At 47.5% G+C, this 15,734-nt stretch overlaps 1 protein-coding gene across 5 annotated transcripts in view; it reads left to right on the top strand.

Annotated features, from left to right (window-relative positions):
- CHFR (checkpoint with forkhead and ring finger domains) overlaps positions 1–15,734 on the top strand; it is a 28,545-nt gene that overhangs the window by 11,581 nt on the left and 1,230 nt on the right. For 2 of the 5 annotated variants that reach the window (XM_079149418.1, XM_079149416.1), the window contains 11 exons: positions 404–571; positions 2,979–3,138; positions 3,810–3,964; positions 4,086–4,248; positions 6,025–6,170; positions 7,724–7,843; positions 9,957–10,040; positions 10,564–10,634; positions 11,434–11,521; positions 13,630–13,737; positions 14,159–14,231. In XM_079149418.1, the coding sequence (XP_079005544.1) occupies positions 404–571; positions 2,979–3,138; positions 3,810–3,964; positions 4,086–4,248; positions 6,025–6,170; positions 7,724–7,843; positions 9,957–10,040; positions 10,564–10,634; positions 11,434–11,521; positions 13,630–13,737; positions 14,159–14,231 (1,336 nt within the window). Of the gene's footprint in view, positions 1–403; positions 572–2,978; positions 3,139–3,809; positions 3,965–4,085; positions 4,249–5,952; positions 6,171–7,723; positions 7,844–9,956; positions 10,041–10,563; positions 10,635–11,433; positions 11,522–13,629; positions 13,738–14,158; positions 14,232–15,734 lie in introns of those variants that run through there. The other 3 variants (XM_079149417.1, XM_079149415.1, XM_079149419.1) reach the window with 2 other exon arrangements.

Raw genomic sequence — 15,734 nt, 5'->3', positions numbered from 1 at the left:
CTTGCCCTTCCTGAGACCACACCCCTGCTCCACTCCTGCTGAAGGTCTCTGCCTTAAGTGGGGCTGTTTGGAACATTCACCATCATGTGCACTGTGCAGTGGTTGGCATGTGGGTTCATACCTGGTCAACCAGTGCTCAGGGCTGATCCCATCACAGACATATCTGCATTTCTTCCCTTGAGAATGTACTTTTGCCCCCAGCCTCACTCCCGCAGCAACAGGCCCAAGTGCATGTAAGACGTGGGATTTGTATGGTAATAGCGTACTGTAAGTGGTGTGTCCTCGTCAAGCTATTACATCTTAGACTGCAGATTGCCCTTGGTTTAAATCAGTGATACTTGGTCAGCATGTTCTCTCCTGAAGTGGAGAAATCAGAACCTGTCTTGTTTGTCTCCTCTCACAGGGGCCGGGGGTACAGGCTTCTCTGTAAAAGGATATGGTCCATCTGTGGGAAATGGTGAACTCTCCAGCCCTGCTTCAGCTCCCCCAGACAGAGAGGGAGCACAGTTTTCTTTGCTGGAACCCCAGAACCAGGAGAATTTGGAACCCGTGAAAAAGAAAATAAAAGCAGGTTGGTCTTACAGCTGCAGGCATCCTCTGCCCTCTCAGGAGTGGCTGGGGATACTGTGTGTGTGGTGGCCATGGCCTTGCATGGGACCTCCTTTGTGCTGACCCATGGGGATCCCCCTCAGCTTATACTTGGAGCACCTCACATTTTCTGAATGAAATTGAGTTCTTTTCTTTCCCATTCGTGTGATCCGGATGGGCTAAAGTCTTGGTCTAGAGATAGCACATTCTGGATTGGATCTTCCATGCCAGAGTCCTCTGTCTTGATTTTTTTGAGGGGTGCCAGGAACTGGGATAGAACCAGGGCCTCGTGCATGCTGGGCAGTGCTCTGCCACTGAGCTACAGCCACAACTCTTTTTATTTTTATTTTGAGACAGAGTCTCACTAAATTGCCCAGACTGGCCTTGAACTTGCAGTCCTCCTGCCTTAGCCTCCTGAGGATCATAGGTGTGCACCACAGTGCCCTGCTTAGACGTTGTCTTAAGTGATAGTGAGCCTTCACATTGAAGATGGTTTAGAGAAAGAATGTCTGTATTTCAAAAGCCAAAGTTTAAGAGCATATGTTTAAAACATGTGGAGATGTGGTGGGTAATGCTGGCTGGCAGTGCGGGACCCAAGAAGCTGGTCCTTGGGAGAAACAGGGCTATCTGAATATTGGGGGACTTGGTTAACGGACTTGAGGAGGGCACAGGAAGCATCAGCAGCAGTTACATAGAAAAAACACACACATATAAGAACGAGGCAATTTTAATTCCAGAAAAGATGAAAAAATGTGTTAATCACAAAAGGTGATTTTGGTATATTACTTTGGCTCAGCAGAGAATGCTTACATAAACACAGTGAAAACCATTTGCTGTAATTAACCCACAGTTGTGTTAGATAATATTGGGAAGGAAGTTTCAGGGGCCAAAATACTTTTCTGTGTTGGTAGACGTCAGGTGATGGTTTCTAAAATTGGTGAATCAAGACTGGGAATTTAGCTCAGTGGTAGAGCATTTGCCTGATGTGTGCAGCTCAGAGTTTAATTCCTAGCACTAAATAAAACTAATAAATAAAATGTAGTATTATAATTCACATACATGGAAATAAATACCAAAAGGAACAGCAAAATGACATGGAAGTGGCTTCCTCACAGGAGTAAAATTGGAGTGAAGGCACACTGGGCAGAGGTGCCTGTGTTTGTTTTCTTCTATATGACTTAAATTGCTTGTTTAATATTTCTTTAAAAATAAATGTTACCAGGCGTGGTGGCACACAGACCCTATAATCCCAGCAACTCTGGAGACTGAGGCAGGAGGGTCACAAGTTCAAGGCCAACCTGGGCAATTTAGTGAGACCCTGTTGCAAAATTAAAATTTAAAAAGGTCTGGGAGTGTAGCTCAGTGGTAGATGACCCCTGGGGTTAAACCTCAGTACCAAAATAAATATACTGATCTGTGATGACGAACACCTGAGTTTACACCTGAGCAATAGAAACATACCAGGAAAAAACTTCTTGAAGCTCATGGTGCCATCTTAGTCTCTGCTTTCTAGCATGTTCCTGGGTACTTGGGGGTCATACTTTCTCATTTGTTTAAAAAAATTACATTTACACAAATACTATTTAACAACTGCCCCATCTCTCTCTGTCTTCCTCTCTTTTTGGTACTGGAAATTGAATCTGGGGCACTTAACCACTGAGCCACATCCCCAGTCTTTTTTATTTTTATTTTGAGACAGGGTCTGGCTAAGCTGCTTAGAGCCTCGCTAAGTTGCTGAGGCTGACTTTGAATTTGCAATCCTTCTGCCTCCCAAGTTGCTGGAATTACAGGTGTGTGCCCCTGCCCCCAGCCTCTTAGTCTCTCTCTCTCTCCTCCTCCCTCCTTCCTTCCCCCACCTCTCCCCCTCTCCCCCAACCAACCTATCTCTCTCTCTCTCTCTCTCTCTCTCTCTCTCTCTCTCTCTCTCTCTCTCTCTCTCTCTCTCTCTCTCTCTCTCTCTTTCTCTTTCTCTTTCTCTTTCTCTCTCTCTCTTTTTGAGGGAGAGGATCTTACTGTGCTGTCCTGGCTGGCTTCAGTTTCCTGAGTTCACGTGATCCTCCTGATTCAGCCTCCCAAGGAGCCAGGACTACAGGCATGCACCTTGGCACCCAGCTTATCCTTTCTCTCTTAGCTATACATCCTGTGTGTCATTTTATGACAGGAACTGTTCTACAACAGAATGTAAACATACTGGTACATGAGCCTTATCTGGAACCACCTTCAAATGGTTTTTGTAGATAACAAATGTAAGGCCAGCACTACATTTTCTGCTTCTGGCCGACTGCAGCAGCCTGAGGGTCCCTTGTCTCCAAGCTGGGCTCTGTAACACCAGGCTGGGCACCAAGTTCCACCCTGGTGTGCCCGTCAGAACATGTCCCTTTCTCTCCCAGGTGAGGTGCTTGACCTGAACGTGCAGCAGTTGGTTGCAGACCAGGGTAGAAACACCCAAACCTCCCGTGAGGATGTCAGAGCTGCTGCTGTGAAGCCGGACAAGATGGAGGAGACGCTCACGTGCATCATCTGCCAGGACCTGCTGCATGACTGTGTGAGGTATGCTGCCTGATACCCTCGCTGGCTCACTGGTGGACCCTTGGCCCTGGGAGGAGAGGCTGCAAGGGAAACAAGCTCTTCGGTCCTCCTTGTTGTGGAGTCTGCTGAAGTGCCATTCTCATCGCACTTGAAGAGCCACCCAGGAGACTGGGGCTGTAGAATCCACAAGGTTTTGGTAGCATTGGTTTTGACTGACGTGCGTCATGGGTAACCCAGTGAACCCAATTTCTAGCTTGCAGACAGATCACTATACCAAGTCTTAAATGTTTCCTGGTTAAAGAAATGTAACATTGTCATAGAATAAATGTCCCAGGAGCAGCCCCAGACAAGCCTTCTCCTTACCATAGTGTCAGAACTTAGGAGGTATAGCCTAATGAACTTCCAGTCCTGAAACACTGAGTTCCTGTTGGTCATTTCTGCAGTCGTAATCTGCTCTCCTCTGTCCCTTTTGATGACACAGAAGCCGTGTGACCTCTAGTTTCTTTTTATCAACCAAGACTGATTAAAGTGTTCTCCGCCTGGGAGATGGCTGGGCCCCACAGTCGGCCTGTGGCTCTGATCAGCTTGCTCTTCTGCCTGGGAAGGCCAACTGCAGATCTTGCTCCAGGGGTCCCAGTGACCGGTCTTTGGAGGTCTGTCTGGAGAGGGGTTCCTTCCTCCTGTTCTTCCAGCTTGCAGCCCTGCATGCACACGTTCTGCGCGGCTTGCTACTCCGGCTGGATGGAGCGTTCCTCCCTGTGCCCTACCTGCCGCTGTCCAGTGGAGCGGATCTGTAAGAACCACATCCTCAACAACCTTGTGGAAGCGTACCTCATCCAGCACCCAGGCAAGTGGGCCACCACCCAGGCTCTCCCTTCCTCAGGTGGGAGTTCAGCTCTGAGGAGAGCAGTCTCTATCTCCCTGGGCCTGTCTCGCTGCCAGCGAGCGCTGCTGTTATTTGAATCTAGACAAGAGTCGCAGTGAAGAAGACGTGCGAAGTATGGACGCCAGGAACAAAATCACCCAGGACATGCTGCAGCCCAAAGTCAAGAGGTCTTTTTCTGATGAAGAGGGTAGTTCAGAGGACCTGTTGGAGCTGTCAGATGTTGACAGCGAGTCCTCAGACGTCAGGTAAGCCCTGTTTCCACCTGGGAGCAGGGTCTTGGAGCCAGAGGTGCAGTCAGTTCTCCAGTAAAGAGTTTGCAGTGGGGTGGGCAGTCGGTGCCTTGTGGTCTGACACTGGAACTGGGTCAAGTGGCAGAGAGTAGGTGTGTACCTCAGGTAGTAGAGACAGCTCTGTACTCTCTTCCAGTGGAACTAGTCACTCCCCAGGTGCCTTACATGGGTCCTGACTCACTGGTCGTAATAGTGTTATGATTGTTACTTTTTCTCCATGTAAGCACACTTTTCCCTGTAGTTTATCTAGTGACTGTGTTGTCTTCCACCATAAATGGCAGTATTGATCATCAGGTAGTGTCACAGAAAAGGTACTGTCCCCTGCTAAGAGGACATAGCCCTAGGAGGCCTCGCCAACTCTGAAGTCCAGAGTCTTCATTTTGGGCCAAGGCCATGATATTTAAAAAGACAATAAACAAAACCCAGAACTTTTATTATCTTTATTTCTTTTTGCAAAATTTAGTGGTGATGATTACACAAAAGGAAGAAGACCAAGAATCACTTTAGTGTTAACATTTTATTTCCCTTTCCTTCTTTTTTTCTTCCTGTGATACTGGGTATTGAGCCCAGGACCTTGTACATGCTAGGCAAGCTGACCACCACCAGCCTACACCCTCAGTCTGAGTGTCAGCTTTTATTATATCCATCTGGTATTTGTGTATTCACACATGTACATCTCTACAAAATAGAACATAACATACTAATAAGTATTTTGTGAAGATGGGATCGAATTGCACTCAGGATTCTGAAACCTTCCAGTCTGCCTTGGGAAGCAATGCTGCAGGGCCATCCTGCTTGTCTTTCTGCACATGGTCAGCAGCTTCACTAAGATGACCCGAGATGCATATGGCCAGGAATTTTACCTTTCTGGACTTTTGATATGTGTGTGATCCAGTGCCCATCAGAAAGGTCACTTTAATGCCACTCTGTGAGGTACACATGAAGGATATTCTTTACCAGCCTATATGAGAAAACGGTAATATGCTTTTCATTTGCATTTTCCTTATGAATGAGCATCTTTTCACTCTGGTATTTTTATCTGTTCATCTTATCCATTCCTCACCCTTGTTGGTTCCTGTCCCTGGTTTCAGGCTCAGAAAGGCATTCTCTGAGATGAGTCTCATACTTTTTCTGTGAATTCTTTTTACAGTCTGCGTTTTTGTCTAGTAGTTTCTGAGGTGCCGTAAAGACAAGCATGCATGGCAGCACAGGCCGTGATGAGTGGTGTGGGGCCCCCATTGTCCAGTTGGAAAGCCCCTGGAGGAGGGTGTCTTTCCATGTGGCACCCGAGTCTGGCTTTAACATGGGAGACCTGAGGGCTCTGGGCAAGGCAGCAGTACCTGAGCCCAGGGCCCCCCCCAGCTGAGAATGGCCCCAGGGGCTGGTGTGCTGAAGCCTGGGGGTGAGGAGTGGCACAGGGTGGTGGCCCATGTGGTGGGTGGGTGTTCACCCCCAAATCCTGTTGGGGTGGTTCTAGGCAGTGCCCTCTGCAGCACCTGGGGTTGGGCAGAAAAGAGGGGCCAAGCCTGTCCTTCACACTGAGGTGGGGGTGAAGCTGAGCAGGGCGGGAGCTGAGGGGTAAAGAACCGAGGCCCGCAAAGGGAGCCAGCTGCCGATCAGCATGGTAAGGTGCTGCCCGGAGGTCTGTCCTTGTCTCAGATGCAGAGCTGCCCCAGTGCCTGGGGGCCTGCTCCTCTGTGGCTCCAGCTCTGCCACGTGCTCTTCCTGCAGTCAGCCATACATCGTGTGCAGACAGTGCCCCGAGTACAGAAGGCAAGCGGTGCAGCCCCTTCCCTGCCCAGCACCCGACAGTGAGCCGGGGGCCCAGCAGGCCCTTAGTGGGGATGCACCATCAGCATCCGCCAGCTTCACAGCAGGTGAGACAGCGGCATCTAGCCCCGTGTCTTGTTGTGACCCCTGTTGTTCTGGCCTCCTACACTGTTTCCTCTTGGGGGGGCTTCTGTCCTCCAATCCTTGGCCTCCATGGCCACTGCCTCTCAGATCCTCTTAGTTTTCATAATCTATCTCAATGAGAATCATATAAATAACTGTTCACGTGTGGGTCTTCCCTGCTGGACTTGCCTGGGAAGTACCAGTCCTGGTGTTAACACTTAATCTGTCCCCAGCCCTCTGCTTCGGGGCAGGTGTTTCAGTGGGTTTTCAAAAACCAAAAGGAGATCCCACATATGTCCCTCAAATGAGAGACTTCTCCCTAGTAGTGGGTGCTGAATCCTCAGAAACAGGCACACATCTCCAGAGCCACCCCAAGCTCTCTTCTGTCAGTTGCCCATTTCCAATAGGTGGGTCCCCAGATGCTATCCAAAAAAGCAAGGGAGGGGCTGGGGGTCTAGCTCAGTCATAGAGCACATAATTAGTTTGTGTAAGGCCCTGGGATCAAATCCCAACACGAGAAAAAGAAAGGGAGCACTCTTGCCTCCATCCATTCCATGGTCCCTGTCTGATGTAAAGATGGCCTGAAGGCCCTACCCTCTCAGCCAGGGCTCAGCTTGAACATGTCATGAGGCCACCAGCCCCAACCCGTGCCTCAGAGTCATGTCATTGACCACCCTGCTGCAACATGGCCACACTTCTCCAGGTGACTTCTAGGACCCATGGACAGGACATGTAAGACTGTTCTCTGCCATTGGCAAGGGTACTCAGCACCCAGTAACTTTCCCACTCTGCACATTCCTTCTTTCATAACAGGACCCACCAACATCTACCCTTGGGCTGTCAAATTACTAATTAGGATCACACAAGTAGAATATGTATCATGCATGGAGAGAGCCTGAGTGCTGTAGGTGCCCAGTGACCCTTAGAATGAATTGAGTCGTGATGGTTGGCATGGTGACCTCCCCATGTTCTCCCCCACGTGGGTGGTAAGTGTCCAGAGAACATACCATGTGGCCATAGAGCTCCTAATGCCAGATCAGTTGGTCTTGCCCACCATCTGCCTTTTGTTATTAGAAGGATATAGCTGTTCTCTTGCCTCAGCAGAAATTAAATATGTAGCCTGTTTTGTTGTTTTATAATATGCCTGCTCTTCCTTTGTAGGAAATAGTAGAAAATCTCTGACTAATCTTTGAAATCCTGCTTCAACCCCTGAACCAAAAGACAGTTTTTTTTTTTTTTTTAATTTATATTTATTTATTTTTCTTTTTTCTTTTTGGTGCTAGGGATAGAAGCAGGACCTCATGCATGCTAGGCAGGTGCTCTACCACTAAGCCAGACCCCATTTTTGGTTATTTTTCAATCTACTTAAAATCCCTTAGTTTACGAGACAGGATATCATCTGACTCCTGAGGGACCAGTCTGCATTCTCTGTGTCCTCTCTCAAGCCTGTGTCTCTCCTGTGTGCTAACTGCCTTTCCAGATGCAAACCTCTAATCTGCTGTCTTTATGCCTGTGTCCCAACATGCTTGTGCTTCAGCAACCCAGGATTATGTGTGCCCTCTACAAGGAAGCCACGCCATCTGCACCTGCTGCTTCCAGCCCATGCCTGACCGGAGAGCAGAGCGGGAGCAGGACCCAAGAGTGGCCCCTCAGCAGTGTGAGTAGGCCGGGCTGCCTGAGGTGCCCTGAGCTCATGTTTCAAATGTGCTGACCTTGTGTGGATGTGAAGCAAGATGTAATGTCCTCCCCTTTTTTTGGAGGGTGGGTATTGGGAATTGAACTCAGACACTTGATCACTAAGCCACATCCCTAGTCCTATTTTGTATTTTATTTAGAGATAGAGTCTCACTGAGTTACTTAGTGCCTTGCTTATGCTTAGGCTGACTTTGAATTGTGATCCTCCTGCCTCAGCCTCTGGAACTGCTGGGATCTTTTTTTATTTTTTCCAATACTGGAGATTGAACCCAGGAGCTTGCACATGCTAGGCAAACGGTCTACCACTGAGCTGCATCCCCAGCCCCTTTTATGTTTTATTTGAAGGCACAGTCTCACTAAACTGCTGAGGCTGACCTTAAGCTTGGGACCCTCCTGTCATAGCCTCTCAAGCTGCTGGGATCACATGCTTATCATGTTCAGTTGACCCCATGTGACCATGTTGAACTGTTCTAACACTGCCCTGTGGAGACCAGGTTTCCACATGAGGGTCATCCTCTTGGGTTCTAGATCTGCAGCCATCCCCCATCAGCACCAGTCACCGTATGAGGTGTCACTTACAGATCTAACAGATGAAATAGGATGTTTTTAGTTTACAGTTCTTGCCATTAAATCAAAGCATGTCTTTTATTTGATGGTCATTTGAATGTACTCCTGATTGAAATGTCTGTCCATGTGCATAGCCTTCTTTTAAAATACTTCCCAATCATGCAAGCTCTGCATGTGTTAAGCTGTTGCTGTTGAATGAAGAGAAGCATGGACCCAAGTGAGCATCAGTGAGTCTCTGCTGGGTGCAAGCCACTATCCTGGATGCCATGGGCACAGTGCCAGGATGGCATCCGAAGTGGCCCTTGAAAGGCGCTGCTCTTGCCCCTGAGTTTTCAGGCTGGAGGCGCCTGGGAGGGCGGTGGGCTGTGGGTTCCAGGTACGACAGCAGGGCACCAGGGTATCTTCTGGACAGTCACTGCCCACTGCATGGTGTGTGAGAAGCCATGGAGAATGCTCACTTTGTGCCTGAGACACACAAGGTGGCCAGCAAGCTGCAGCCCAGGGAATAGCTCTATAAACTGTCAAAATGCCAGCTCTGCCAGACAGTGACCACGCCTGCAGTCCCAATGACTTGGGAGGCTGAGGCAAGAGGATTGAGAGTTGAAAGCCAACCTCAGCAACTTGGCAAGGCCCTAAGCAACTCAGTGAGACCTGTCTCTAAATAAAATACAAAAAAAATGCTGGGGATGTGGCCCAGTGGTTAAGTGCCCCTGGATTCAGTTCCCAGTAACTCCCCCCCACAAAAAAAAAGAAAACCAGCTTTTCCACTTTTTCCAAAAGTAAAGTGATCTTTACTTTTTCTCTTATTTCATATATAATGCCTTTATTCATAGAGACATTTATGAACTGATTACAAACTTAAAAAGATGTCAGTATTCAACCCTGGGTAATTTTAGCTAGGGTTTACCTAATACCACATTCCAGGGAATTGTGATTTTTTTTTTGTTTTGTTTTGTTTGTTTTGGGCATTGAGAATTGAACTAATGGGTTCCTTAAAGTTTGAAACAAGGTCTGGCTACATTATTGAGGCTGCCCTTGGGTTTGTGATCTTCTTACCTCAGCCTCCTGAGTCACTGGGATTACAGGTGTGGCCACAATGTCTGGTTAGAGAATTGTTCTAAAGAATATTAAACATTAAAACAACGTTGACAAAGGCCACAGTGACACAGCACTCCTGTCAGGCAGAAGAGAGCTGTCTATCAGATATCAGTGCTGTTTTCACAAGGGCAGGACGTGCGCAGAGCTGGGGGAGGGAGTACCTGCAGGCTCTTGGTTGGCGGGGCCATGGGTCATGGGTCTGGCTTTTTTCTCAGGGCTTAGTCATTGCAATTTAGTCAGCTCTGATGCTGGGCTTTGACTAGAATGTCACCCCTGTGCCCACTTCCTTGGAAACCCTTTCTATGTGGTTTTCAAAGCATTGAGCCCCTGAATTTGGTGCTAAGTGTTCTTGTGCCTGAGACCAGTTGCAGCATTTGGAGCCTGACTGACTGCCTGTCCTCTGTCCACAGGTTCAGTCTGCCTGCAGCCCTTCTGCCACCTGTACTGGGGCTGTACCCGCACCGGTTGCTTTGGCTGCCTTGCCCCTTTCTGTGGTAGGATGGCCTCTTCAGCCCTGTGTGTGTTTGCTTGGTGACCTTAGAGCAGGTGATGGTGTTGTTTGTGGTCTGCTGTGTGCAGGGGCAGGGATAGGCCCTGTCACTTTCCAAGTACTCACCTGCCTTCTCCTGCTGAGCTGCAGAGGTTGGCCATGTGGGAAGTGTGGAATTCATGTTGACTCACAGCCAAGCCATGTGGACGGTTAGGGAGATACAATTTCTAATGCAGGAGGGTGTGTGTATGCATATAGAATCACCTCTCCTGAGAGTCTTCCTCAGTGGTCCAGATTTTATGATGCCAGGCCAGGTGTTCACTGATTCAGATCTTATCATTTTAAGGAGGGAGGGCAATGGAAATTATTTTTCTTGTTCTTTATTTAAAATTGCATTTTATTATGGGATTTTTAGTCTTTCTGTAATCTATAATGAAAAGAAATTTGGTTATTCTGTCAGGTAAACAATTCTTTGATGCAATGTTGTCTTTATAAAACAGATAACTCTGCTTCCCTTCCCCTGGCAGAGCTCAACCTGGGGGACAAGTGTCTGGATGGAGTGCTGAACAGCAACATCTACGAGTCAGACATCCTGAAGGTGCTGTCATGCCTGCCTGGTTCAGGGCTAGCCAGAGGACTCCCCCGTGCCTTTGTAGTTGCTTTCAGGAATTCTTGTAAATGTTATGACTAGTGATCTGCTTAGCTCTCTGTATCCCTTTGGTATATGTGTTTCTCTACGTATTTCAAACATAGGCGTTTCCTTTATTCCATCCTGTCACGAATCCATAGGAATCGATTCCCGCAGTTCAGAGAGGATTTCTGGGAAGTGCTGGCTCTCCTATCTGAATGTGTTCCTTCCATTTCACATGCTTAATGTGCACCTGTGCCCTCCTGCTGGGACCTGGCCTCCCTCCTGCTGTGTCCAGCACTGTGGACAGCACAGCCAGAGCAGGGCTTCTTGTTTGCCATGGATACCGACAGGCCTGCCCCTCTCAGCTGCACCTGATTTGGGTCTACGAGGGTGCTTTTCTGTAGGCTTCCATGTACAGGGCCTGCAGCTGCATGTTGGCAGAGAGCAGATGCCAGGTCCTCAGATTCTCTTGTCACAGGACGATGACAATGTTTTTCAGCTGTACCTGTGCTATGAATGCCTTTGCAGGGTTTTGAGAGACTCTGGTGCCTCTCCCACCTGGGGTTCAAAGGCTAGCCTTCTTTGAAGCCCAGAGAGGCTCTCAGCAGCAACCTGTGAGCACTGTGGGAGTGGGAGCAGCCATGGCCCGGGCTGTGCCATGGTTCAGCCACCTCGGGGCTCTTCAGGAAGTGTTTCCTTTCTTGTCATTTAGTATTTCTGCCTCTAGGTTAGTATTTCTTCTTATTGCCTTTTTTTCCCATTGCAGAATTATCTGGCAACCAGGGGTCTGACATGGAAAAACATGTTGACAGAGAGTCTTGTGGCTCTCCAGCGAGGAGTGTTTTTACTGTCTGGTGAGTTTTGTGTCACTTGCCTTGTTCCACGTTGCCCTCTGTACAATGGAGATGATTTCTAGGGTGCCTCATCCTCCTGCACAACAGAGAGCACCTGGCAGGTCACCCTGGGTAGTACTACTTGTCTGCTTTCCTACATGTGTGACTTTGACCCCCACCACCCTAGCACAGAGAGAGCGAAAGGTCTTGATACTTCTGGATTTGATAAACACGGTGCTTACACCTGCAGGGCATATTCCAGAACCATCTCTCCCTGTATGGGAGGAGAGGAGCATCGCTTGGGAGACTACCACTCACTGACACCAAGTTCTAGAATGGTTGTTCCCAGACCCTTGTTTGTCCCTTGGTGTGTGGGTCCCTCAGTGGAGGCTATTCCCCCTCCCAGGGGAGCACATGCACCTTGTAGGGTATGACTTTTGTCACCCAGGGAGGCTTCAGAAATATTAACAAGCAATTTTTTTTCCTGAGACAAATTATTATGAGAGAAAGATTTATAAAGTTTGCTTAAAATCCCATTGAGGGGCTGGGGATGTGGCTCAGTGGTAGAGCCCTTGTCTAGCATGCACCAGGCCCTGGCTTTGATCCCCAGCACCACAAAAAATAAATAAAAATACGCAGAGATGGTATTTTTGTGACCACTTTCCTAGGCCCTTCTAAATACCTGTTTGTGGATAGCTCTCCAGATGACACCTCCCGTGCATGCTGTTTGTGTCTGGTTTCTCTCAGCAATGTATCAGGCACTCCTTTCTGCCAAGCAAGGTCTGTACCCTGGTTTGCTTGTGTGCGTGTGGTACTGAGGGTCTAGCCTGGGCCTCGTGTATGCCAAGCAGGCGCTCCACTGCTGAGCTGAAGGCCCATCCCTATCTTGAGTTTTATTATCCTGTAGTACTCTAACACCATAGTCTGTTTAGTTGATTCATTAGTAAAGGATATTCAAATTATTTCCAGTTTTTCACTACTTTAAACAACTCTACGTTTGTTGAGCACGCACTGTAGGTCTGGGAAGTTGTCACCTTAGAGTAAATAAGCAGGACTCAGGGCAGCGATGCATAGGGTTGAGACTCTTGTCACATGAGTACACTGTCCTTCCCAAGGCTGCGTAGGCCCCCACCAGTGCCTCAGAGCATGAAGGGAGGGTCTCCCTGCCTGTGGACTCTGCATGCATCTGTAAGTCTCATGAACACCAGTGAGGCCACAGCAACATGGTATTGTTTTATTTGCCCATATTTGGTTATTATCGACAATAACTACCAATCTTTTTGCATGTATATGACATTTACTTGTCTGTGATCTTGGTCTGTATTTATACCAGGTTATTTAGGGGTTTGTTTTGATATGGATTTGTATGATATCTTTGCTAAGTAAGTACATAACATTGCCATTTGTGTTTTAAATATGTTGCCACTATATTATTAGTATTTCACATTTGTCATATATGTTTCAGTTTTGATGTAGATTTACAAATTCTCTTCTTATATACCTGTTGGTTTTTATAACATACAGGTTGAGCACCCCTAGGTTCAATTCCCAGTGTTACAAAAAAGAAAAGAAAAAAGAATAGCTCAAAAAAAAAAAAAAAAATTCCAGTTTTCTTCTTAGTACTTTCCTGGATTTTTTTATTGCATGGTACTTGAACCCAGAGATTCTTGCGTGCTAGGCAAACACTCTATCACTAAGCTACACCCCCAGCCATTTTTGAATTTTAATATTGAGACAGGATCTCTCTAAGTTGCCCAGGTTGGCCTTCAACTTGGGATCTTCTTGCCTCGGCCTCCCAAGCAGCTGGGATTACAGGTGTGCACCAAGCCAGGCTGGATTTTTTAATATACGTGGGATTATTTTTCTAGAAAAAAATAAATTGGGGGCTGGAGAGGAAGCTCAGTGGTAGAGCACTTGCCTAGCATGCATGAGACTCTAGGTTTGATCCCCAACTTTGAAAAAAAGAGAGAGAAAACTAAATTGTAAGCTAGATTGGTTCTGATGTTCCTTTTCAGTTTCTCTGTCTCATTGTTTGAATCAATGTTGTTAGCCTCCCAGTAGTTTGAAGTGCTGCATCTGTTCTGTTGTCTGGAAAATGCCTTTGCCTGATAACTGACTGACCTCTGCAGATTACAGAATCACTGGGAACACTGTACTATGTTATTGCTGTGGCCTGCGCAGCTTCCGGGAGCTGACCTATCAGTATCGGCAGAACATTCCTGCTTCTGAGCTGCCAGGTAAAGAACTCCACAAACCCCAATTCTGTCCAATCCAATTCAGGATTGGCTTCTCTGTCCTTCTTAACAGATGCTTGGTTTGGGCCTCAGTGCTGTGTTCTTGACAGAAGTCCACAGCAGCCAGGGGGAAGAGAGTCACCCAGGTTGCGGGAGGCCATGTTTGCCTCCCCAGTCCAGGCAGTGTGTGTTGCTGAAGGACAGGTGTGTGAAGACCTGGGTAGACTGTTAGAGCACTTCATTTCCTGATGTGTCTTTCCTTCCAAGTTTGTTTCCTTTCCTGAAATCCTGGCCCAGCCATATACTGATGATGAAGAGCGACAGGGCCTTTTGTGCTCTGTGGTGGCTTCCTTGGGTCCCGACTTAAATGCAGCAGCTGAGTGGGGATGTTGCCTTAATGGTTGTGCACTGTCTTCTTTTCTAGTGGCTGTAGCATCCCGTCCTGATTGTTACTGGGGCCGTAACTGCCGCACTCAGGTGAAAGCCCACCATGCGATGTGAGTGAGATGGTGGTACCAGGCTTGGGGAGGTGGGCTGCAGTTGGTTCCCTGTCTGCTAAAAAATATACAAATTTTGGTGGGGTAGAGTGTCACCTTTCTGTAATCCCATCTAAGTGGGAGACTGAGGCAGGGGGATGGCAAGTTCAAGTCTAGCCTGAGCAGCTTAGTGAGACCATCTCAAAATGAAAAATAGAAAGTGTTGTTTGTGTTTTTTAGTAGTAAGGCGCCCCTGGGTTTGATCTCCTTATACAAACAACAGTTGTGGGTGTGTGGATGTGTACGTATGTAAATATGCATACACATACACACTAATTTATGGGGCTGGATTGTAGCTCAGTGACCTTCAGGTATATAAATAAAGATTCTATTATTGCCTGTGTGACCTTGAAAAAATCCCCAGAGTGCATGCTTAATATGTGTAAGGCCATGGGTTCCATCCTCATCACCACCAAAAAAATGTGTGTGTACGTATGTGTATAATAAGAGTTGTCATGCTTCCGTAAAGTCACACAGCTTGTAAAATAGCATCTTTATGGAGAGATTCTACCTCTATTTTGATATCTCATTTCCTGATTTTTTTCTGATGGGAGGTGGTGCTGGGGATTGAACCCAGGACCTTGTGCCTGTGAAGCACCACTGAGTATATCCCCAGCCCTCATATCTTGAAATTTCTCTATGCAGATGTTCATTTCCTCTGTCTTCTTGGCTGGAGTCACCTCTGACAGCTTCCAGAGCACAGCAGACATGGGAGGTTTAGCACTGTCTGAATCAGGGGCTGTGGTCATGGAGACCATCTGTCGGAAGCCACAGGCCCACTTACATAATGCTGTGGCAGTTGGGTGTCTTCCATACTGTACATGGGTGTTTGTGATCACTATCACTTGGTCACCCCACCCCCTTGCCTCCCGTGGTGTCTTCAGTGTGGTCTTTAAAGGTCATGCTCAGAATTTAGGACTAATCTCTCTGCCACCCCTTAAACAATGGAGTGAGATGATCGCTCTCAGTCAATCCTTTGCCCAGTATGTAATCCCCAAACAGGCATTTGTTTTTCAAATTGAAGTCATTGAGCCAGTGTTCTCTGTATGAGAGATGTGGACTCAAAGACATCTTAGGAATTTTGTGGGATAAAATCCTTGTGTTTTATTTGAACTTAAACAGCATATGGAAGAGACCGTTTTTTCATAAGAAAGGAGATTTCCCTAGTAACCAACCTTTCCTGAAAGTAGGGATTCGGTAGCACAGGCACATCCTCTCTTCTTCTGTGGATGTCTCTGCTCTTGCCCATGGTTTGTGGAGAGGTGGGGTGCCACCATCACCTGCCTGGGCCCCTGTCTCCATCCTGTCAGGTGATATGCAGGGCTGCAGGCTCTCTCTGAAGAGGCACAGCTCTTATGCTTTTCTCTAAGAAGATTACCCCAAGAAGTTTTCACCTCTATTTTTAAGTTTGAAAAAGGAAAAAGCAGGCTACTTTGGGGTTTCATTTCTTTGATGTTATTAAAA

Source organism: Sciurus vulgaris, assembly GCF_902686455.1.
Source record: "Sciurus vulgaris genome assembly, chromosome: 8".
In the NCBI taxonomy this organism is placed as follows: domain Eukaryota; kingdom Metazoa; phylum Chordata; class Mammalia; order Rodentia; family Sciuridae; genus Sciurus; species Sciurus vulgaris.
The sequence above is the reverse complement of the archived record's forward strand: the minus strand, read 5'-3'. Positions and strand labels throughout refer to the sequence as shown.